At 32.8% G+C, this 22,774-nt stretch overlaps 3 protein-coding genes and 1 long non-coding RNA gene across 5 annotated transcripts; 1 reads left to right on the top strand and 3 right to left on the bottom strand.

The window, feature by feature from the left end:
* Nucleotides 1–922: 922 nt before the first annotated feature.
* On the bottom strand, nt 923–3,804 carry LOC145070128 (Tetratricopeptide repeat (TPR)-like superfamily protein). Its single transcript, XM_079017073.1, has one exon. It carries the CDS (start codon nt 3,645–3,647, stop codon nt 1,170–1,172), a length of 2,478 nt encoding a protein of 825 aa, XP_078873199.1. The 5' UTR covers nt 3,648–3,804; the 3' UTR covers nt 923–1,169.
* A 2,458-nt stretch (nt 3,805–6,262) lies between these two features.
* LOC145068626 (6,7-dimethyl-8-ribityllumazine synthase, chloroplastic-like) lies at nt 6,263–7,883 on the bottom strand. Of its 2 annotated transcripts, none has more exons than XM_079015620.1 (8): nt 7,660–7,883; nt 7,413–7,537; nt 7,237–7,332; nt 7,021–7,116; nt 6,856–6,934; nt 6,701–6,747; nt 6,510–6,569; nt 6,263–6,429 (listed from the first exon to the last, which is right to left on the bottom strand). In XM_079015620.1, exons 1-8 carry the CDS (start codon nt 7,835–7,837, stop codon nt 6,388–6,390), a joined length of 723 nt encoding a protein of 240 aa, XP_078871746.1. In that variant the 5' UTR covers nt 7,838–7,883; the 3' UTR covers nt 6,263–6,387. The 2 variants fall into 2 exon arrangements, with proteins under 2 accessions (XP_078871746.1, XP_078871747.1); XM_079015621.1 differs by having other exon boundaries at nt 7,413–7,531; nt 7,660–7,876.
* Nucleotides 7,884–11,716: 3,833 nt separating this feature from the next.
* On the bottom strand, nt 11,717–17,864 carry LOC145069357 (myosin-1-like). Its single transcript, XM_079016282.1, has 22 exons — nt 16,726–17,864; nt 16,469–16,570; nt 16,240–16,383; nt 16,002–16,152; nt 15,882–15,909; nt 15,630–15,795; nt 15,491–15,554; nt 15,375–15,388; nt 15,206–15,290; nt 15,011–15,114; nt 14,792–14,930; nt 14,580–14,698; nt 14,352–14,504; nt 14,187–14,276; nt 14,025–14,102; nt 13,715–13,873; nt 13,209–13,624; nt 12,993–13,128; nt 12,796–12,925; nt 12,560–12,706; nt 12,409–12,476; nt 11,717–12,328 (listed from the first exon to the last, which is right to left on the bottom strand). The coding sequence occupies exons 1-22, from the start codon at nt 16,939–16,941 to the stop codon at nt 11,717–11,719; spliced, it is 3,321 nt and encodes a 1,106-aa protein (XP_078872408.1). The 5' UTR covers nt 16,942–17,864.
* Nucleotides 12,425–13,219, top strand: LOC145069358 (uncharacterized). The gene is made up of 2 exons (XR_013689461.1): nt 12,425–12,544; nt 12,641–13,219. It is a non-coding gene; the product is annotated as an uncharacterized LOC145069358 (long non-coding RNA).
* Nucleotides 17,865–22,774: the final 4,910 nt, after the last annotated feature.

The following is a 22,774-nucleotide window of genomic DNA, read 5'->3' as shown; positions in this document are numbered from 1 at the left end:
ATATATCTTTTGGCACATGGTATAATATTAATGTGAAGTTGTGTTAGAGTGACACATGTCCAAAAGGAGATTAAAACATATTAGTTATAAAACTTTTTTGTGCAAATCAATTATAAATAATTCATTAATACTTACAAAAAATTTGAAGAGTTGAATTAAGGAAAATAATTAAAAAAATTCCATTTAGAACAAAATGAATATTTTAAAATATTAAATTCATATATATAAGTTAATTTACATTTTTTAAACTAGACACCAATATAAGATATAAATAGTCAATATAAATATAAGGTATAAACATAAATATTTTATATAAAAGTTGTCATTTTTTTATTACCATTATAACTAATAATAAAATCTAATAATTATTCCATCGTAAAAACATATTCGAGTTATTTATTGTCGCCTCTTTGCGCGGGCACACATTTAGTGTGCGTGTGTGTATGTATAGTTCACTTAGCTTATTAATTTACTAGGTGTAAAACTTGTGTAATACACGGGTTGATTAAAAAAAATAAAATATTAAATGTAAATAAATAAGTATTTTTTAAAATAAAATTTTGAAATAAGGAATGAAATAACATATTAATTGCAATTTAGTATAATATTTATTACATTTGATACTTATATATATATATATATATATATATATATATATATATATATATATATATATATATATATTATGTGGCTTTTTAATTTTAAAAAATAGAAAAAACCATAAATAGACATGTGGCAAAATTATCTTCATTTATTATAGTAGATTATTATAGGTATAGTATATAGTTATATATTAAAAATCATTTGAGTTTTATGAAAAAAATAACTATTTTTTATATTATAAAACAAATTAATAGAAATACAATAATCTAAAAACTTCATATTACTTGATCCTAATCGATTTTATGTTTAAACGATGTGCTTCTTCACAAAAGTTGGTGTATTTAGCGAGCTCCACAACTTTGCTTCTTGACAGCAAATTTCAACTATGAATCTCTATTTTCATCTAAACACATAATTTTCATATAATGTTCAACTCCCAAATTATATTTCACATAAAGAAATATGATTCCACCTAATAATTCCCCTTTTACAAAAATCTTTAAAATCGGAATGTTACAACCAGTGTATATATATGCATATGCTATAGTACCCTAAAACTACACCTCTCATGTTTGTACCAAATGAATTGGAACACTACCATCTTCAATTAATCTTCTAATTTCTTCACAAACCAATTCATCATCCAACAATTTCACAACAACCTCCCTCAAAATTCCACAGTTTTTATCAAACAAATCAGGAACCCTTTCATCCCCAATCATCTTTCTCAAAACACAAACACCCATGGCTGCATTTGATACAGAAACAAAAGCTTCAATCAATGCAACATACACATAACTATCCACATTCATATCCTTTTCCTTCATCTCCTCAAAATAAATCAAACCTTCATCTGGCTTCCTGCATTTACACAGTCCATTAACAAGAGCCATATAAGCAATCTTGTTTGGTGAAGTACAACTACACATTTCATTCCAAATCACCAAAGCTTCATCTGATCTTCCAACATTACACAATCCATCAATTAAACAAGTGTAAGTAACAACATTAGGGTTCCTTCCTTTTTGACTCATCATTTTAAAGAACCCAATCGCCTGATCAATGTCACCATTTTTAAAGTAAGCATCTATCAGTAGATTGTATGTCACAACAGATGGAATAAGACACTTTTGTATCATTTCTTGATATATATCATTAGCTTCTGATACCTTTTTGGCCTTGCAAAGACCGTTTATGATGGTGTTATATGTAACTACATCAGGACAATGTTTATTACCCGAAATACCCTTGAACATCTTCAAAGCATAATCCACTTCTCCAATCTTTAACCAACCATCAATCACAGCAGAATACACAATCATGTCAGGTAAAAAACCTTTATCCACCATGATTGTTAAAAAGTTAGATGCTTCAGCCACTTTGGAAATTCTTGAGAGTTGTTTCACAAGCAAGGTGTAATGTTTAATCCATGGTTGGTGCCCATGAGTATGCATCTCATGTAACATGTCTATGGCACCTGCCACATCAGCAACTTTACAGTAGTATCCAAATATAGAGTTGTGTGTGAATTGTGATGGTGGGAATCCAGAATCCTTCATCTCTTTCAGAAGCTCATGACATTTTTCCACTTTCTTTTCATTGCTTAAAGCATCAATCATGTTATTGTAAAGTAGCAAACTTCGTTTACACTCAATTTGATCCATTTCATTGAAGAGATCTAGGGCAACATCCAAGTTACCTTTATGGATCAAACCATCAATAACAATTTCAAAAGAAGAGGCATCTAAGGGAACATGATCATAATCCCTCATTATAGATCGAATGAGATGATATGCTTTATCAATTGAGCCACTTTTAACCAGAGTAATAAAGGCAGCATTACATAATGTAGTCATGGATGTCTTGTTGAGATAGTCTTTTGCCTCTTTGAGTAAGGACATCATTTCTTTCTCATCAGATAAAGAAGATACTAAAGCTTTGAGTAGATTAACATCAGGATGAATACCCATTTTACTCAACTGAGAATACAATTGTAAAGCTTTTGTAAGCTCTTTCCTTTTGCAAAGTCCTTCAATGAGTATAGCATAGAGTGAAATTTCAGGGACAAAACCTAAAGTTTGCATCTTTTTGAACAGGGTTAGAGCATAATCTACTTTGCCTTCTTTTACAAACCCATGAATCAAAACATAAAAGGTTTTCTCGTTCAAGATTATCTTGAAATCATCCATCTTGTTAATCAAGTAGATTGCTTTATCCACCTCACCCCCTTTGCTCAATGAGATTATCAAGATTGTGAAAATGTAAGAATCTACCCAATTAAGTTCATCAATCTGCTGAAACACTTCAAAAGCTTGTTCAAACTTGCCTGCTTTACAATAACACTGAATCACAGATGTCAAGGTATACTTATCAGGCTTCCATCCATTATCCTTCATCTCATTCATTCTCATAGCCATTAAATCTACAGACCCTGATTTGGAAATAGCTTCCAGTAGTGAATTATAGCTATAACTATTTGGAACACAACCCAATTCCTTAACTTGATCGAACAACTCATTAGCCTCGTTAACCATCCCTAGGCCTCCTAAACACCTAACAAAAAACCCTAGCGCACCTGCGCTCATGTAGCACTTTGATTTTATCAAGTTGATAGACAGTTCCTTCATTGCGGCATTTTGTCGAGCACCTGATAGGATAGAAGCCATGGCATTATAAGTATAACAGCTGTGGTGATACCCATTTTGAGTTGATGCCCAGTTGAAGAATCTAAGCGCCGTTTTCCAGTTCTTGAAGCTTTTTAGTGCAGTTTCAACAACATCAGTCGTCAGCTTCGATCCAAAGGTGGTTAGCTCTGTTGTGGATACCAAAGATAAGGGCTGTTTCTGCGTGAAGATGGATATCAATTTGTTTACTGTTTCAAGATTATCTGAAGGAAGAGAGGAGTAGTGAGAACGATTCGTTTGGCGGGTTATAGTGTAGAGAGGAAGTAGAAAATGAGGGAGTGTGTGAGAAAGAGGAAAGATTTGAATGAGATGAATCAAGAAGGGGTTTTGGGGCTTGAAAACCACATGGGCGAGAGTCATGGCTGGTTTAGGGGACGAAATCTACCAATCAACTGCATATATCCAAAGTTTCAGACCGCTGACAGGTGACAGCTTCGATTTCAAATGCGATTTTAACTAAAAGTACACATTTTGGGTCTCTGGGACTCTCGTAGACTCGCCCTGAGTATCCGATGCATAAAAGATTTCCAGAGTAGAAAATCCCAATTTCTGTTCACAATATTTATGCAAGCCCAAAAATTAAACTTATAAAGTACTCAATAATATATTATCATTTTTGGAAAATATAAAAAAAAAAATTACAAACTTTTAAGAAAATTTTCAATAAAATTTAAAAAGTTTTCTTTTAACAGAATAGTCTCATTATTTTGAAAAATCGTATAATTTATCATTTGTTATTCAAATATAAAAAAATATTTTTTTCGTTAATTTGGGCAAAATGTTAAGAGAAATTAAACTACCTTCTACATTTTATGTCTATAATTATTCCTACCACTAAATTTATGATAAATCATCATTCAATTTTATTTTATTTGATATATCCTAATATAGTCTTAAAGAGTTAGTTAAAAAAAATATGAAATGATGACACTTTTTGTAGGCATAAAAAGTAGGAAGCAATTTAATTTTTCAAATGTTAAATAATCGGGACTTTTCTGTTAAAAAAAAAAAAAACTTTTATGACTTTATTGAAACTTTTTCCAAAAGTTTAGGACTTTTCTATAGATTTTCCATATTTTTAATAAGTAAAAAAGGACTTTTATACAAAATTTAAAATGGCATTTCAATTTATGGATAATTGAATCCTTTGCCAACAAACTATTTGACTTTAAAAATCATTTTTGCAATCCGAAGTTTGGAAGAGGTAACTAGTTACCATTGCGGCATGACACATGGTAGTTTGGAAACCTACAAATGCCTTAGACAAGCATCATCTTTTGCAAAACGTCAGGTTTTCGGAGTGATTAAGAAAGGAACACAATGATTTTCATACTCTCAAGTAGGGATGTTATTCGGGTCGGAACCGGATCGAACCGACCCGAACCTGAAAATCGAATAAGGGTAATTGCATGAACTGAAAACCGATCCGAATAACCAATACGGGTTCAGTTCGGTTACGGTATTAATCGGTTCGGTTCGGTTATTACTCGAATAACATGTACCGGATGATTAAGGACCTAATATAAACGAAAAAACCGAATAAACCGTATTAGGATTTTATAACCCCATTAACCCGAATAATAGAAAACCAATGTACTTTAATACATCAACATAAAACATTCAAAGACTAATATAACACAATAACACATTGAAAGAATAACATTTACATAGTAGATTAACATAATAAGAATTAATTTCTTACTCGAGTTTCTTGAGTTGGAGCCTAAGTTTCCATGACTTGACAAAGTAGGAATTCGTGAATCCTTAGAGACAATAGGAATGGTTGATTTTTGAAAGTTTGAAACAAGAGGAATGATCGAAAAAAGTGATTTCGAGTTTGGAAGTAGACGAGAAGATTGGTCGATTTTGAAACGACGAGAACGAGGGTAGGTTTTTTCTGACGAATAGGATAGAAGTGTGAATCATGATTTTGATTTCTGTCGATCAGAGAGAGGGGAGGAGAAATGCTTATTCGGGTTGGGTATTTAGAACCGAATAAGCTCTTATTTGGGTAACCCGAACCAAATAACCCGAGAACCAAATAAGCATAATATAGATACCTAAAAACCGAATCGAATTGCTTATTCAGGCCTAATTCGGTTCGGTTCGATTCGGGTTTTCGGGTCAAATTCACATCCCTAGTCTCAAGTTCAAAACCTCATTGTTGCATGCAAGAATATTTCAACAGGAGGATTTGAAGATTGAATCCGCTATATTGCAAGATAATGTGTTGTAATGATCATTTCCATCTTTTAATTTAGTACGGTTTGAGTATTGACGAACAAAATTGTTTTGAAATGGCATCCACATCAAGTAAAAGAAAAGAGAATTCGGCTAAAAAAAGTCCGATGATGATCTTATTGATTTTTAGTTTTTGGATTATTAATCAAATACTTTCAAGTTAAATCCACGGTTGATAGGGGTGACAATTGATGACACGACACGACAAAAATACATGATACGAAACGAAATTGAGACAAAACTGAAATTCAAATTCGTGTTTGTGTCGTGTTCGTGTCAAGTGTAAAAAACATGATGTCGTGTTCGTGTTTAAAATTTCGTGTTTGTTATTTTTTAATTGGTTTGTTTTCATGTTAGTTAAAAAAAAACTTGAGATCGTGTTGTGTCGTGCCGTGTCAGACAAAAACACGACACGATACACGGCACGATGGCCCGATTTGCCACCTCTACCATGGTTGATACCTACCTATGTACTACTAACTACAACTTGAGATGTCTTTGTGTGATTTTTATGATTGTAGTTATCGGTAATTCATTAATGATTGTCATTTAATTACCAAAGTTTTTTAATGTAATCGGATTGCATAAAAATCTAGAAAATTGTTAAATCAAGTCCATTCTCAGCTTTTATTTTTCCACTTGGCACAATCTCCATTATCATGCTCACATACATCATATACCTTATCACAAAACTTTCCAGCAAATTACACAAAAAGAAAACCCAAAAAAAAAAATTCAACTCTTCCAGTTATTCAAACAACATGATTTGCTTCAATACAAGGTTTTTTTCTCAGCAATAATTGCCTTTGCATTCTCATGATCCTCACAAGATGAAATAGTATTGCATTACATTAAACTATTACTCCTTCAAATGATGCCCAAACAAAGATGCCATCTCAATCTGCAATACATTTATATGATTTAAGTTAACAAAATTCATTTTTTTTACTTGACAAAAAATCATCAGTCAAAGAAACTTACAGCAGTCAAAGCTGCCTCAGAACCCTTATTCCCTACTTTACCACCAGCACGATTCAAGGCCTGTACAATACAATGTTTATACAACTTTAGAAACTGATCATTTGTTAAGCTAATATTATAATATCTCAAAATCTTAAATTAATACTATAAAAATAAATTAAACATGGTAGTTACCAAAATTATAAATATACCTGATCCATGTTTTCACATGTCAAGACTCCAAATATACAGGGAACACCTGTAACAAACAATACGTAAGTATCATAATTCATTAGTCATTACATTTTTACATATCAACCTCCCTTGATTTTTGGTATTTGGATTTAAATATTTACTTAAAACCAACCTGAATTAAATCCAGCAGAAAGGACTCCAGATGCAGTTGAATTAGCAACTTCCTCATAGTGGGTAGTGTCACCTCTTACCTATGAAATCACATAAATATGTAATTTACATATATCAATGTGATGATTTTTTAATTTCATGTGAGAATTAAGATATTATTGCATACCACAGCTCCTATACACACGATTCCATTGTATTTCCCTGACTTTCCAAGCTTTTCAGCAACTAAACCAATCTCAAAACAACCAGGAACCCACACCACCTAATAAAAAATATGAACACAACAACGTTAGTAGCATGAAAAAGGGTAATCAAATGACATTAAGAAGATGTTTAACATGATGTGATTTAGTAAGAAAAGAAAAGGAATATAGATTCATACATCAACATCTTCTTCCCTGACTGAATATTTCTGGAATGTGTCCAAAGCACCCTCCATCAAAGGCCTTGTAACGATTTCATTAAACTTTGCTATGACCTATGTCATGTCATGAAAAAGTCACAAATTTCACAAGGATGAGAGGGAAAATGGAGAAAGAAAGCAAAACAGAGACTAACAATAGCAAAACGGAAACCCTCGGTTTTTGTCACAGAACCGGTTAATTGACGAACAGCTTCTGTTTGAAATGGCGATTTCTTCTTCTCTGCTGTCGCAACAAACAGTGGATTTGCTGAACCTGAACCTTACATAAGGATGACATGACATGACAGACGCTTGCTTATTTGCTTATGTATACATGAATGAATAAAAAAAATGAAGAAATTGAATGTGGAATGTTGTTGTTGAAAGAGCTATAAATCTTACCGAAACCTTTTGGGGAAAATTGGATCATGGGAGATGGAGATGAAGTTCTACGTGGAGATAGAAGGGAAAGTGATGAGGAACGAAGATGCATTCCCTTTGAAGATAATAACGATGAGGTTGAGGTATCATTGTGAAGAAGATGAAGAACAGATGAACAAGTTGTAGCAGAGGACGCCATTGGAGTTTAAGTCGAGATTTTGTCTTACCAAGGATTTCCTTTCTCAATGGACTATGGAAATGGTACGCAGTCTGAGCTTTTATACCCAACTACTTATTAGAATTTGGAAGGTTTTTCTTTTTTAAATTAAATTATGTTTTCTATTTATGCAATCCGTTAGTATTATGGGTACAACTTACAACTTATGTCATGTTACATGGCTTTTGGTAATCAAATAAATATTTTAAAGTATATATATATATATATATATATATATATATATATATATATATATATATATATATATATATATATATATATATATATATATATTGGCATGTTTCATGCAAACATAGGAAGCTATTGTCTCTAAATCAATTGTTTATTATTATTAAGTAATCGGATATTATCATAGTCTCATAAGAGTTAAAATCATTAAAGGGCAACAGTCTAATATTATATATAATCTTTACTATATAATAACTCATTTAAAGCGTTAGAACAAAAAAATCTTGAATTTATAAGAACTACAATATGCTGAACTTTAGGTACAACCTGGCAATGCTAAGACTTAGTAATCTTATTCGAGAACTTGAGTCTAAACCCCCAATTTATTATTAAATCTATTTTACCGTTTAAGTATTCAACTTGAATATTCAAAATTTCAACGCAAAAGATCTGAAATTTAAGATGTGCAAAAAACTCTTAAAAGACCAAGTACAAACCTGTTATATAATAATTGACAAATTAAGCAACACACGATAACCATATAGCTCATAAGCAGAATTTCAACTCACCATCATTCACTCTTATTTTGAAGGTGAAGAAACCTCAGCGCAAAGGTACAAGGAAAAATGTTTTTCTCATTTTTGTTCTTTTTAATGACAGTTAGTTTAATCTTGTAGTTCTAATGGAACCATAGTTAGGCTTGAAGATCTCGATCCAACAAGGTGGACCGAAGCTTGTTCTTTACAAAACTTACAATAGGTGATAAAACCTTGCTCTCTACAACTTGGTTGAATTTAATTTAATTTTTCTGATACAATTTTTTTGCATTTGGATTAACATTTGATTATCGTTAAACCCAACCTTTGTGTTGGTGTAGGGTCGTGATGGTAAAGTTAACATTTACCCAATACTTCCTGCTTCTCTTACAAGAAGCTAAAGCTAGCGGAGTGGTCCTGACATAAACCACAATATTCCATGGTAGCCATGGCGTACACCCGCTCGGGTATGTGGCTTCAGTCGAGCGTGACAATTAGATGACATGGCTCTCTCTCTCTCTCTCTCTCTCTCTCTCTCTCTCTCTCTCTCTCTCTCTCTCTCTCCTGTTTTTTTTTCTAAATTAAAAAAATGTTTTCCTATTATAAATAATACCCTTCATCATCCAATTTTTCCAAAAGAAGTGAAAGTATTGGCATGTGCAAGGGTCGAGTTCTGAGGATCCGAAAGTGGAAAACGACCAAAAAGTCCAATTTTTTAGAGGCGAGTTCTTAAACATTTCCACAAACAAATGAATTAAGGAGAATATTGAAAGAAAAATCAAATATACTCGGAATGTGGGAAAACAAACAAAAAAGAGATGTTGTTTAATGATTTATTTAAGAGAAATCTTCGTTCAAGTCCTAATATTTTTGGTTAGTTTACGGTTTAGTCTCAACTTTTTTTTTTGAACAAAAAAATCCTGATTATTTATATTTTGCCCAAATTATCGAAATACTCATTATTTGTTTTTCAACAGAAAATAACAGATTATCATATAAAATTAAATAATCATGACTTTTCTGTTTAAAAAATAATTGTTGAGATTAAACTGTAAATTGACCCAAAATATTAAGACTTTATTGGAGATTTCCATTTATTTAACAACATGAAACGCCAATAGAAAAATGAAGAAAACGATGCGACAATTTTCAAGAAATCACTAAAAGTGTTCGAAAAAGAAAACAAAAAGTCTTTCATTCACGTTGAGTTTTGACATATTGTAAAAGATAACAAAAAGAGTAAATTACACGAATTGTCCCTATGGTTTGGGGTAATTTGCACGTTTGGTCCCTAACTTATTTTTTTTAACTTGAAAGGTCTTTATTGTTTATTTTTGCTATGCGATTGGTCATTACTGTTTGTTTTTGTTATGCGTTTGGTCTATGTCTTATCTAAAAAGATTATTATTTAAATAGGAAAAAATTGTGGGGTAGGTAAAGTAATATGAGTGGGTAAGGTTATGGGTGTGTTTATTTAAATAAATTAAAAAATCAAGGACAAAATAATCTTTTTAGGCAAGACATGGACCAAACGCATAACAAAAAAAAACAATAGGGACCTTCCAAGTTAAAAAAATAAGTTAGGGACCAAACGTACAAATTACCCTAAACCATAGGGACTATTCGTGTAATTTACTCTAACCAAAAAAAAACAAATAAAAACATCATAAACACATATTAGGTTGTGGTTTCAAAAGATGTCTGTCTAAAAAAACATAATATAAATGTCTTAAAAACCTTCTAAGTAAACATGTTGAAATTTTCCAACCTAACCTAATCTTTCTAGTGAATGGGTTGAAATCTAGTTGACCCATTTAATGTTTTCCCATCATAGCATGTTTAATAAACAAGACTCATTTAAATTTTCAAAAGTAACCTTAAAATCAATTAATCTTTCAAATGAAATTATATAAAACTTAAAAACTCAAATAATAGTTAAAGTTTGAAAATAATATTACCATAAGTTTACAAGTCTATAACACAAACACAAATCACATATTTACAACATAAAACATTATAATTTTTTTAATTTCTAAAATTTACGCTACTAGACTTCCAATCAAGATATAATAATCAATCAGTTAAATAATACTAAATAAATATAAATTAAAAAAACAACACTTAAAATTTTAAACAAAATTGGCACGTTGTAAACAAACTGAGAATTTCAAGCGTAACTCAACACATTTAATTAAATGGGTTAGACAAACTGACCCGTTTAATTAAATAGGTGAAAAATCTCAACCCAGCATGTTAAATACTAGGTTGGGTTCAGATTGTGTTAACAGGTTCGGATTGCCAACTATACAAGCAACAAACAGGTAAGAACCTTGAAGAAGAAGATATTGAGTCTATTCATGTTAATCTCGTCTACAACACTAGTCATGTTTACGACCTAGAAACAATATTTTTCTTGTATACAACTTGGACCTCATGGGCAACATCAATCCTACATTCCTACCCATGACACTGAAGCTAACCCTATCAGCATAATGGTAAGGGTAGACATGATGAGGCAAGAAAGGGAAAGCATGTCAAGTTTGAGAATGATTGCCACATCACACGAGCATTGAGCCATATATGGTTCAAACCAAGCACTCTACTACCGGGAGGGAGAATGATTTGTTAGATAAACAAAGGCCCAGGGTACACTACAATCAAATGTTTAACCTTTTACAATGATTTGAGTCGGCTAGTAATTAAAGAAACAAGAAAATTTACAAGTAGAAGAAGATTCGGTCACCAATTTGCTTATCATATTCCTCAATCATAGAGACTAAAACTACCCTGCAAAATAAAATAAAAAATGTTTCAGGATAAGACAAAAGATTATAAATTCATTACAAAAAAATGAAAGAAACATCAAATAAAGACTAAAAAAACACGTACAAATTCTCTTTAACATGGAGTATAATTTATAAATAATGACATATTGACATGTCACAAGCATATTCTAAAGAATTCAAAATTCAAAATTTTGAAAAGATTTTTATTTAATTTTAGACTTTTACTTCTTTTGGCTTCAAAAAAAAACTGCTAATTTCCATGCAAAACATAACACCATGAAACCCATTGCAACCAAAATTCAATCAAAACCAAAATATGATCTGAAAGTAAGATGCTATAAAGAGAAAAGTTAATTAACCCGTGAGCTGTTGAGTCTTCCCCACCAATTCTTTTTAACCTTATCGCCACCACTAGCTTCTTCACTGCTCAACCTGTTCAAAATCACTTTCGTCTCCCTCAACCTCGCCGCATAATCCTTCTTCCACCCTTCAAACACCTGTTTCAATCTTCTCAGTTCTTGTTCCGGGTCCAAATCGGCCTCAGCTTGACCCGACTTCACCTCCACCAAAAACCTCGCATCGTCCCCAAACACTTGGCTTCTCTGCTCAAACTCTTCTGCTAACCGACTTATCAAACTCAGCCCCGCCGTCATCTCGCTCGCTCCGCCGCCGTTTTGGATCTCGTTGTTTCTCACGGGTGGCGGAGCAGTGTCGTCGTCGTTGCTGAGGCTCTGCTTTGCGAGGGAGAGGCTTGATTGTAATGAGTTCATTTGTTTCTGCCATAATTCCTCCATGGATGTCATTTTTTGCTCGTAATCCGACCAACGGTTCTCGTATTGTTGGATCCGTTGCAATAGGATTTCCCGTTCTTCGTCTTTCTCTCGTACACCGACCTCCGCTTTAAGAACTCGTCGTTGTAGCTCTGCAAGATACATTCTGCTCACCACCACATCGTCGTCGTTCTGTTCAAACAAAATTCGTAACCCTAAAATCGTCTGGATACAAAAATCGTAAAACCCTAAATTCGTCGTTCTGTTCATACCTTTCCAGATCCAAACTGAACCAGCGAAATGTCTGCTGTGCATCTCCGAACTAGCCATCCGCGGATCACTGAAAAGTACAGGCTTGATGTTCTTCAAATTCTTCATGCGTCAATTTATAAAAGTTAAAACGAATTGGTACAATTATATTACCTCCTTGTACCACAGCTGCTGCATCACTAAATTCTTTGAATTCTTTTCTGACTATTCCTCCTTTGATCCATTTTTGTATAGTCACAGCTGCTCGTTGTCTGTGTAGTAAGATAGCGTACCTTTTTCTATCTTCTCTACCACGAATAACTGTAGAAGAACGATGCATCAACTAAAATGTAATCACCTGATTGCAATCAATAATTTGTTTTCGGAATGAGAGTCAAAGGTATACATACATGACTGAAGAGTGTGAATTCCTCGTTTCATCTCCCTGAGCAAATGACGAGCTTTGTGACCTCTGAAACAGCTTTGAACTCGTAATATGCCATTCAAAGTACGATTTCTTGTATCCTCAAGCTTTCCAATCTGGCAAGAAAAAATAGGCATACAGTTTAAGTAATAGATAATTGAAGGAAGGAGTGAAACCTGTTACCTGTCCAGTTCGAAAGAAGAGTTTTGTGTAGCCAACTTGAAACATTTCAGGAAGAATGCCGAATTGATTTAAAATGGCAACTGATACACTTAGTGGATCTTGTGATGCAACATTATCGAGTAGAAGAAAGCCATACCTAGTAAAGATAAACAAAAGGAAAAGGTTGTATTTGAATAATAAAAAAAATGGAAGAATTGAATGTGATTAGAAGTTTACCTTCTTGCGAATTTTTGATGCGTCATTCTTGTTGGGAATCCAGATCTTGATATTCTAACAACTTCTAGAACACCACAGCATTTTAGCTGTTGGAGAACAAGTTGCTGATCATAGATTCCAGGAGAATGTAAGTTGTTAGGCTTAATGCAACGTATGAAATGAGATCTTGTGTTCCCTAAACATTGTATTAACTGGAACAATTGGCCTTTAAACTTTGACATGACACTAAGCTTCTGGGAATCAACTCCACCTGCTTTCTTTACTGAACCAATCGAAGGACTTTCAGATTGAAGAGAAAGCATATTCGAAGCAAATATCTGAGGAAGTTCACTTGTGCAAGAAGATAGAAGTTGAATGGAATCAATTCGCAATAAATCACGGTTTTTTTCCAGAAACCCTGTTGTGTCATATTTAACCTATGAAACAACCAATTTTTAAACAACATAAGTATTAGATATTAGATAGCAAAACAATACTAAGTATTATATTCATAAATCATAACATACTTCTCCAGCATAATGATGAACTGTGAATGCTTTGCCTCGTTCTCCTCTAAAACATGGATTAGAACTCAAGTGCTGCTTTAATTTGTTGGCAAGTGACAAGTCTGTTGCTTTTGGGAATGTGGTTTCTTCATCTAACAGACTTAGCAATCCCAATGGTTTCTGTAAATACACCAAAAGGAAATTTCAATCAAGTGAAAAAGAAACAATCATGTATAGCTATCTAGATTAAGTACAATAACCCATTAAGCCCATTAAGTCAAAAAGCAAAAACATCCCCTAAGATAGAAAACAAGAAGTCTGGATTGGATACCTGTTCAAAAAGATTCAGACAAGCTTGGTTGTCCTCAAAATCCACCTTTGCCCAGTTGATTCCATCTTGGATGTATTCCTAATAAACAGACACCAGATAGATAGAATAATTAGATATGTAGATTGTGAGAGCATGCATATAGATTGATATTAGATTAATTACCTCTTGTTGTAACTTGAATAAATGACGATTGAAGTGTTGCTGTAATCTCTCATTTGCATAATTAATGCAGAACTGTTCGATACTATTTACCTAGAAATGTCAACAGAAGAAAGGTTAATTGTTTAACTATATATATACAAAAAGGAGAAATGAAAATAAACCTACATCAAATGACTCGAATCCATAGATGTCAAGAATACTGATTGATCTTCCTGTCATGTGTTTCCCTGTAGAAAGTGACTTGTTGATTTGTTCCACTAACCAATCAAACAAAGAAGAATATATCGATTTTGCCAAAGCATCCCTTGCATCAATTGCCTGAAAAAAAATCATAATATTTTTTTGATTCTTATTATTATACTTACAACTGTTTGTATCTATTAATTTTCTTACCTGAGCTAGGGTTAGCTTTTTAATAAAGTTTTCACCACGAACTTTCATTTCTCTAGAGGATAAAGCAAGCTGTAGCTGCTCAATCCGACACCCAAGCAATTTAGCAACAGTTTGAAGAGCTGCCATTGACATTATATGTTACTAAATGAAAGTAGAAATATGCCTTAATGGATAAAAGATCTGAAGTATGATCCCCAAATAGTATGCATTACCTTCATCAACCACAGGTTCCACATGGTTTTCATCATCAACAAGTGAAAATGTTACATTTCCCAGCCATAAAACTGCTGCAAGCATTTCACAAACGTTTTCTTGGTTCTCTTTGCTGACATGAACAACATCCAAAGCATCCTGAAGTAAAGAAAAATTGTGAAAATGAAAACGTAAAGAAGTGTAAGATTGTTGATTATTCAGATTTTTGGGTATACTACCATTGCAATACGAAATTGTTCAGCATCATTAACACCAGGAATCGTGTAGCAATTGCTTTGCTGCAAATATTTGTACTCATGAGCATTCTTCAAGTTTATTTTCTCTGTACAAAACATAAATGACAAATTAACTGAAAACAATCGCAACTCTTGACTCATAGATAACAAAAGAGGATACAATTATGAAATTGTTACCTCTAAGAGAAGGTGGAGCTCCTGCACAAAGCTGATAAAATGAATGATATGACCTTTCGCCTTCCCCGCATTGAACAACTCTTGACTGATTATATACAGATTAGGGAAGCAGCTTCTAATTTGAAAATCAAAGGGATAGATATAAAATAATTGAAGATCATAATAGTACCTTTTCAAGAAGAACTGCAACAAATTAAAAATTTGAAAGCAATTAGTATTACTACTTCAATACGAACTTATTTTTTTTTATTATTAAATGATTTTAGAGAAATGTTGACATCTTACATGTTTGGATACTTGCACCCGATATTTTTCCGTTTTCACTGAAGTGGATGTCGATTAGTTTCCCCTGGAATATACATATGAGAAATTAAGGAAATATTATAAAGCCTAGAGAAAAATACAGAAAAAAGTGTACACTTACAAAACGACTTGAGTTGTCATTTCTTGATGTTTTTGCATTACCAAAACCCTCCAAAATTGGATTAGTTTTCAATATCTCATATTCTATTCCACTACCCCCTCTAACTGTTGCTAGATACTGCATTGCTATTTTTGCAGTTTCAGTTTTCCCTGCTCCACTTTCTCCACTAAGCAGAAGAAAAAAAAAAGGTACAAATTAGGCAGAATTAAAAGGGTACCAAACAATGAGTTCAATTAGGATAGTTGGACTAACCTTATGACAATAGCTTGGTTTACTTCATCTGTAAAATTGAAAAAAAGGGTCAAGAAAAACATGGTCAAAAGTCGATTGAAAGACTGGATAAAGAACTTTACAAGGAATATAAGAAACAACCTCTGATCATTTCCCGGATTGCTGTATCAGCAATGGCATATACATGAGGGTGACCTATTTTTTTCCTCTTATAGCCATCAATATAATCTCTTCCATACAAAGGAATATTCTTGAAGGGATTGATGGCAACTAAAACGGGTCCCGCTTTTGACTAGAATGTTGAAAAATACATCATCAGAAGCTTCATTCCTAAAGTAACATTCAAAGTTCAAACTATTAAAGAGTTACTGATTCTTACATAGATCATGTCTCTGTCATATCTATATTGAAGATTATACAAGACGGATGGTTCGCTCAAATAACTTAGTTGCATGAGATCAGCTACCCCATCAAGGATTTCTGGATTTGCAGGTAATAGAACATCAGATGGCACCTTACATACCTAGATTGAGAAGAAAGACATCAAAGCTTATTGCTTCATCTTTACACATACAAGAAAGTACTTAAAAATCCATAAGGTCACTTACTTTTCCTTCAGCAAAAGATATGAGTGATTCATCCCCTGTAACTGATATAATCCTCGCAAGTTCCCAGTTCCCATCAGGGGCTTGAAACCAAGCATGCTGCTTCTGTATTATTAGAACAAGAAACATTAAATGCATGAAAAATAAAATGATTGCTGTTTTGCAGTAGGGATGTAATGAAACAGTAGAGATGATTTAGGACGACTTGTTTCATTGTGCATAGGAGAGAAAACATGTGAAAGAGCTGTGACGAGGGTTACCTTCTTTGCATTGTACACAGAGATGTCATCCCAGCCTCGTGAAGGTAGAATCGAATTTTGAGGAGAAACAGATGGATCCATTAATGAAGGAGAGCTTTGACCATATGGTGAATCATCGTCGAGCTGATCAATGTTGCCATTACGAAATGCACCACCACGCATGTTATCAGGTCTCATACTATAATTACTGCTTGTAGACGTTTCCGCTGAATCCATAAACCCTATAATTAATCCACAGACAGCGATTTGATGGACTTGAAGAGAGGAATTAATTTGTCTACCGTTATTGGTACGAAATGTTAATTCGAATTTAAGTGCGTAGAGAGAGCTAATCAACTCTTAAATACCCAAAACGATCACACGGAGGAGTTAACGATTTGTCTGTCCAAAAGTTAATAATCTTAATTCTCTAACCCAAGGTCCCACTATAACTGAGATATCGAGGGGACCATAAATAAGATAAACAATATTGTTAATGCTCTTCTTTCGTGCCCCTTGATCGATCATATAACCAGATGAATCCAGCACCAAACCTAGATCGTGTATCAAAAATTACACAAATAGCAACCCTCTTTCACGAAAATGATTCCCTCGAATGGATTCTGTAGAAAATAACCTGATATTTTGCAGATCTGAAAAGGATTCTGACGCGATTTTCGCTTTCAGTACACGCGATCAAAATTCAAAAACAACCTGATGTTAATTCTGCGCAACAATGAACGGATCCCGGAGCACAACAAATGTTGAATTGAATCCAACAAAATTATATTTCTCCATTCAACTCCGAAAATTCTCCACAAACGCTTTCTTTTTCTCTACGAAAGGTGATCGAAATCGAATACGATGAATAGGAAGAAAGCTGGGGCGAATTTCCGAAATATGAATGAGAAAAAAGCGAGAATCTTAAACCCTAGAGGTGATTCCGAGAGAGAAAGAGAGAAAATCCAAGGAATATGACGAGAGACGACGGATGCAGGCTTTTCCATGCTTAACCTGGTTTCTGTCGTGACGCCGTTGACAAACCGATCTGCACGTCGATTGATTTGCCGCCACTCCTGCTATTACTCCCCGCCATATTCTTGGTGTCCAACCCGAATTCTGCTTTACGAAAAAAAACTGCCGTTCAAATCAATTATTTTTTAATAAAACATTTAAATCCCCTCAGAAAAACAATATGTCAGTGTGAATGAACAATGATAGTCAATTAAAAGTTTTTTAATTAATAAATTTGTAAAATCCTTCCTAATAAATAAAAAAAAATTGTCATATCTCATCTCTTTTTCATTTGTACACATTATACTTTTTAAAAATTTTGAATTTTTTATTTGTCATTTTATTGTATTTTTTATTTTATTAAATTAAAATTCAATATTTAATATGTAAGGTAAATTTTTCTCATTTTTCATTTCAATGTATTAAATCCTCCTTAATTTTAATAATTCAAAATTTTTCTATTTTTCTTATACATTCAAACTTTTCAAATTATTAAAATTTTATATTTAATTTTTTTAAATAAACTTATATAATAAATGGACGTCACACCTCGTAAAAAAATATATATTGTGATTTGTGAAAGTTTTTTATTTCAAAACTTTTCTAAAGTGCTTGAAAGATTGCAAGGTTCATGCCTTCATGGAAATGTTTTTTATAATTTAAGAATGTTAATTATTTTATCATATTAATCACAAAATAAAAAACTATTGGTAGGATGCGTAAATAAGTTTTATGAAACAACTTTATGTTAATGTTTATGGTTTGTTGATGTGATGATAATTTCTGGTTAAGAAACTTATCGAAGAAACTCTCCTGAATACATTTAGATGAAAATTAATGTTGATTTATGTATATTGGATGTGAATGTAAATGATAAAACCCTCAAATATTGTTGTTGGGTAGAAGATATTGTTTCATAATTGTTGTTAAAGAAACTCTAAACAACAAAACATGTCAAACTTTATTTAAAATAAAAGAGTATTTGACATAGCATGTTGATGTGGACATAATAATATCTAATCACGTCATTGAAAATGCAAATAACGAATTGTCAAAAGTCGACAATATCACCATATATAATATAACGAAGAAGTACAACATAAAAAGATAATTAATTGGATTGACAGCTAAACAATTATGATATAAAACTTATTAAAAGAGAGATCTAAAGAAATAAAATGGAGATTTAGAAGATTATTGTCAACTAATAAAAGTTAAATATTGAAAAGCAATTGTTTATCTTCTTGAAAAAAATCATGTTGTATTCGAAATACATGACTAACATAAGGAGCTTTATCATAAAATGAATTTAATGTGAATTTGATGTTTAATAAAAAACAAGAAAAGCTCGATGCCTCACGAGGAAAAACATCAATCATATTAATAGGGGTGAAGCAAAAAACCGGTATGGTGAACGGTTTTCGGTTTAACCGGTTTGATCGCTGAATAAACCGGTTTTTATAATTTTCATATTTTTTCATATTTTCCTATACATAAATACATACACAAATAAATAATTTGATGTTCACAGGTGCAAACATTAAAATACACATGAAAACAAGTTATAGATCAATCCAAATACATTAAAATAACTCATAATCGTAAGTTTTACATCAATTCACATGCATTAAAAAGAAAATAAAGATCTAGATGAATATAAACGCATCAAAAAACTTCATAACATTTATCATGTGTTTTTATTAAGAATTTTTTTAATAAATGTGAAAAAATACTAAAGTTTATTATGCAAACCGTTTCATATCCATGTGTTTTTATTCAATTGAACCGGTTCAACCGGTTTAATTGAACCGATTCAACCGGATTTTTGTAAAAACCGGCCGGTTCGATCCGGTTCAGAAGTAAACATAAAACTGGTGATAATTGAACCGCTTCTTTCCCCGGATTCCGGTCCAACCGGTTTGACCAGACGGTTCAAACCGGTTTTTAAAACATTGGTCAAACGTGTGTCTCAAAACAAATATAGAAACAACATACTAGTCCGTTACATTTTTACATACTTGATTGTTGATTCATAAAGTTTGTAACTGTAACACCTTATATTTTTCAAACAAATTTTAACATTATTGTTTATTACAAAATAAAATTTTAACAAAATATAAGAGTTTAGACAAATAGTTTTAAAACATTCTCATATGTGTTACTAACATTGTATCACATAAACCATAGCAAGCAAACCAAGATTTATAATATCAAAAGCAAATGTTACTTATGTTCCACTAAGTCTCCTATGGACACCATTCCTTCTAAAACAATTCACATCTTTAGTTATCACCTGAGATACATGAAATAAATAAATAAAATAATACATAAGACAAAATGTATCGTGAGCTACATGAGTTTTAGACCATAAAACATTTTCAATCATTTTCAAGGGAAATCCCTTTTATACATATCATAAGTATTAATTCATATCTTATCATTTCATTAACTTCTTTTCCATTTTCAAGACCAAGGTGGAATGAATAAATCAAACCACCAAGGCATCATGCTTCCAGGACATCTACTTCACGAAGGGAAGGTACCACCCCAGGAGATTCCTCTAAACCTCTTATGAGGCATCATGGTTCAGACAGTTTTCATTTCATCTTTTTCCTTTTATCATTAACATATAACTTTAAACACCTTCATCACTTGCATCATAAGTAACTAGACATTTTAGAAACATATACATTTCAAAGACATACTTTACTTTTCAAAACATTTTCATAAGATAGTTATTTACTTAGCCATATACCCCAAAGTGAGAAAGTCCACACGTACTCACCTAGTTCTCAAATGTAGATTGTCACACTCTTCTAGCTCAACTTCACAAACAATCATCCCTTAGATACAACCTATATAATGTATATGAAGGTCAAAAAATAACCAAAATACCCTTGAGGGTCATAAAAAAATACACTCTTCTAAATATCATTTTCATCCATCCCTAACTAGTGCAACTGGAATAAGGTCAATCGGATACGCCAAACTCAAGTTAGAAGCAAAAAATGTTTGGATCCTTAACAGAAACTTCCACAACTTTGGATATTAAGGCATGAAAAATCTGCGTTGGTGTTTTTTATATGCACCATACTTTATGCATTTTTTCTCAAAATGACATCCTACTTTGCATAACTCTTGAAAGCTCTTTCCAATTCACTGTGTACCACTTGTATAAGCGTACTTGCTTGTACACCCAACATACTCCCTCATTCAGCCAACTTTCATTTCCAACTCTTGATTGATTAAGACATCACTCCAAAACTTAAATATGACTTCCTTGGGGTGATTTATCACGTAAAGTTGCTAACTTTACATGCATGCATGCCTTAATGAAGCTCTTAAAGCTCAAGAGGACTTAATGCATGCATGAGACCATAAACACCATAAAGTTTGCACCTTTAAGCTTAAGAAACTCATAATATGCCCAGATCTAAAAGGATAATCCCCATAAACGACTTAACTCATCAAACTAACCCAAAAAGGTACCAAAAGCATAAAAACCATGACATGAATAGATCTAATCGTACAAGGATCAAGTTTGGGACTTTATACCTTAAAAATCACCAAGAGATGGATCTAAATCTAGATCTTTAAGCTTCCTTCCAAAGAATGAGTCCACCCACTTCTTCTTCTTTCACTTTAAGGAGTATAAACCACCAGAATCAAGACCAAGGCTCAAGAACACTCAAAGAGGCAATTAGGGTTCGAGATTAGGGTTTTAGGACAATGGAGGCTGATAAAGAGACCAACCCTAAGAACTTAAGGAGCTTAAATAGGGTGAAACACCCCAAATCTAGGGTTTCATTAAATCCCTCGTACGCCCAACGTATGAGGCCTCGAATCCACGATCACCTCTCCTTATGTGACATCCCCAATTTTACGGCCAGAAAAGACCAATTTGTTTATGCCTTGTTTTTAAAATCAGAGCAATCTTTTAAAGAAAACGGTTGCAGAATTTGTTCCCAAAACAAGCTATGATAATAACTTATCAAAACATTTCTCAAATAGAATGTATTTTCATTTAATAATAAAACCTCAGGATCTCATGTTCCGATACAGACATATAAGCATAAACAAAACTTACATTCAGTTACACTAATGATTTATATCTCCTTTAAATCTCTCTGTGAAATATGTCTTCGTATTAATACTTGTGATACAAAGAAAACTGAGTGGGTCAGGCTTGGGAGTATAGTGAGCATATAGGGTTTTCATCCCACAATGTTATATCATATATTTATATAAATAGAACAGTCAAACTTGTACGATTTCACCATATAAAGGCCACTCTTATCCCACCCCATCGATCCTCACAGCAACACGATCTAAACTCTCGTATCTAAAATTTTCCTCTTTACCTGATCCCTACTCACGGATCTAAAACTATCCTCTTCACCCGATCCATACTCACAGATCTAAAACTAACCTTTTCACCTGATCCATACTCACGGATCTAAAACTAACCTTTTCCCCTAATCCATACTCACGGATCTAAAACTAACATCCTGATCTGATCCATACTCCCGGATCAATAATTGTACCCAACCCATACTCCCGGAATAGTGTAACGCCCGGGTTTTCAGGGCTAAGCATTTTTGTCAATGTAATAGTCTAGGTCAACTATTGTAACTCTTTTTGAAGTAATAAATATAAAATATTTGAGTATTATGTGAATTATGTGTGTTTATGTGTTTATTATTTAATTATAAATGTATAATTAATAAAGAATAAAAATGAGCGCCAAAATTAAAGTGTGAGATAATCCCGATATCTCTACATAAAGTTGTAGAATACGTCTCAAGGTTTCCGTACATATAAAGAATGCCGAAATCCGAGCTATAACGAAGAAGTTATGGCCCGCCGAAGTTTTACGGCAAAACCGGCACGGCACCGGGAGTCGTAAATAGTGAATTTACGATAGAAGACTTTTTAGCCTTATCAATCTAAACAAAACCCGTAGAATATGTTAAACTAGGAACATTGATAAAAAGAACGCCCAAATCTGACTTCGTATGAAGAAGTTATGATTTTTCTAAGATTCGGCTTAGCAGTG

This window comes from Lactuca serriola, chromosome 8 (genome assembly GCF_051521515.1).
Source record: "Lactuca serriola cultivar US96UC23 chromosome 8, Lser_US96UC23_V15, whole genome shotgun sequence".
NCBI classification, from domain to species: Eukaryota; Viridiplantae; Streptophyta; class Magnoliopsida; order Asterales; family Asteraceae; genus Lactuca; species Lactuca serriola.
Note: the sequence above shows the minus strand (reverse complement) of the source record. Positions and strands in the feature narration are given on the sequence as shown.

What these genes read in the sequence shown, in the direction of transcription:
- LOC145070128 (XM_079017073.1), bottom strand. Translation starts at nt 3,647, where the DNA reads ATGACTCTCGCCCATGTGGTTTTCAAGCCCCAAAACCCCTTCTTGATT.
- LOC145068626 (XM_079015620.1), bottom strand. Translation starts at nt 7,837, where the DNA reads ATGGCGTCCTCTGCTACAACTTGTTCATCTGTTCTTCATCTTCTTCAC. An exon ending in AGGGTTTCCGTTTTGCTATT is followed by an intron (nt 7,333 to 7,412) that starts GTTAGTCTCTGT and finishes GACATGACATAG; the next exon opens with GTCATAGCAAAGTTTAATGA. An exon ending in TTCTGCTGGATTTAATTCAG is followed by an intron (nt 6,748 to 6,855) that starts GTTGGTTTTAAG and finishes TGTTTGTTACAG; the next exon opens with GTGTTCCCTGTATATTTGGA.
- LOC145069357 (XM_079016282.1), bottom strand. Translation starts at nt 16,941, where the DNA reads ATGGATTCAGCGGAAACGTCTACAAGCAGTAATTATAGTATGAGACCT. An exon ending in ATGACAGAGACATGATCTAT is followed by an intron (nt 16,153 to 16,239) that starts GTAAGAATCAGT and finishes TCAACATTCTAG; the next exon opens with TCAAAAGCGGGACCCGTTTT. An exon ending in TTCATCATTATGCTGGAGAA is followed by an intron (nt 13,625 to 13,714) that starts GTATGTTATGAT and finishes GTTGTTTCATAG; the next exon opens with GTTAAATATGACACAACAGG.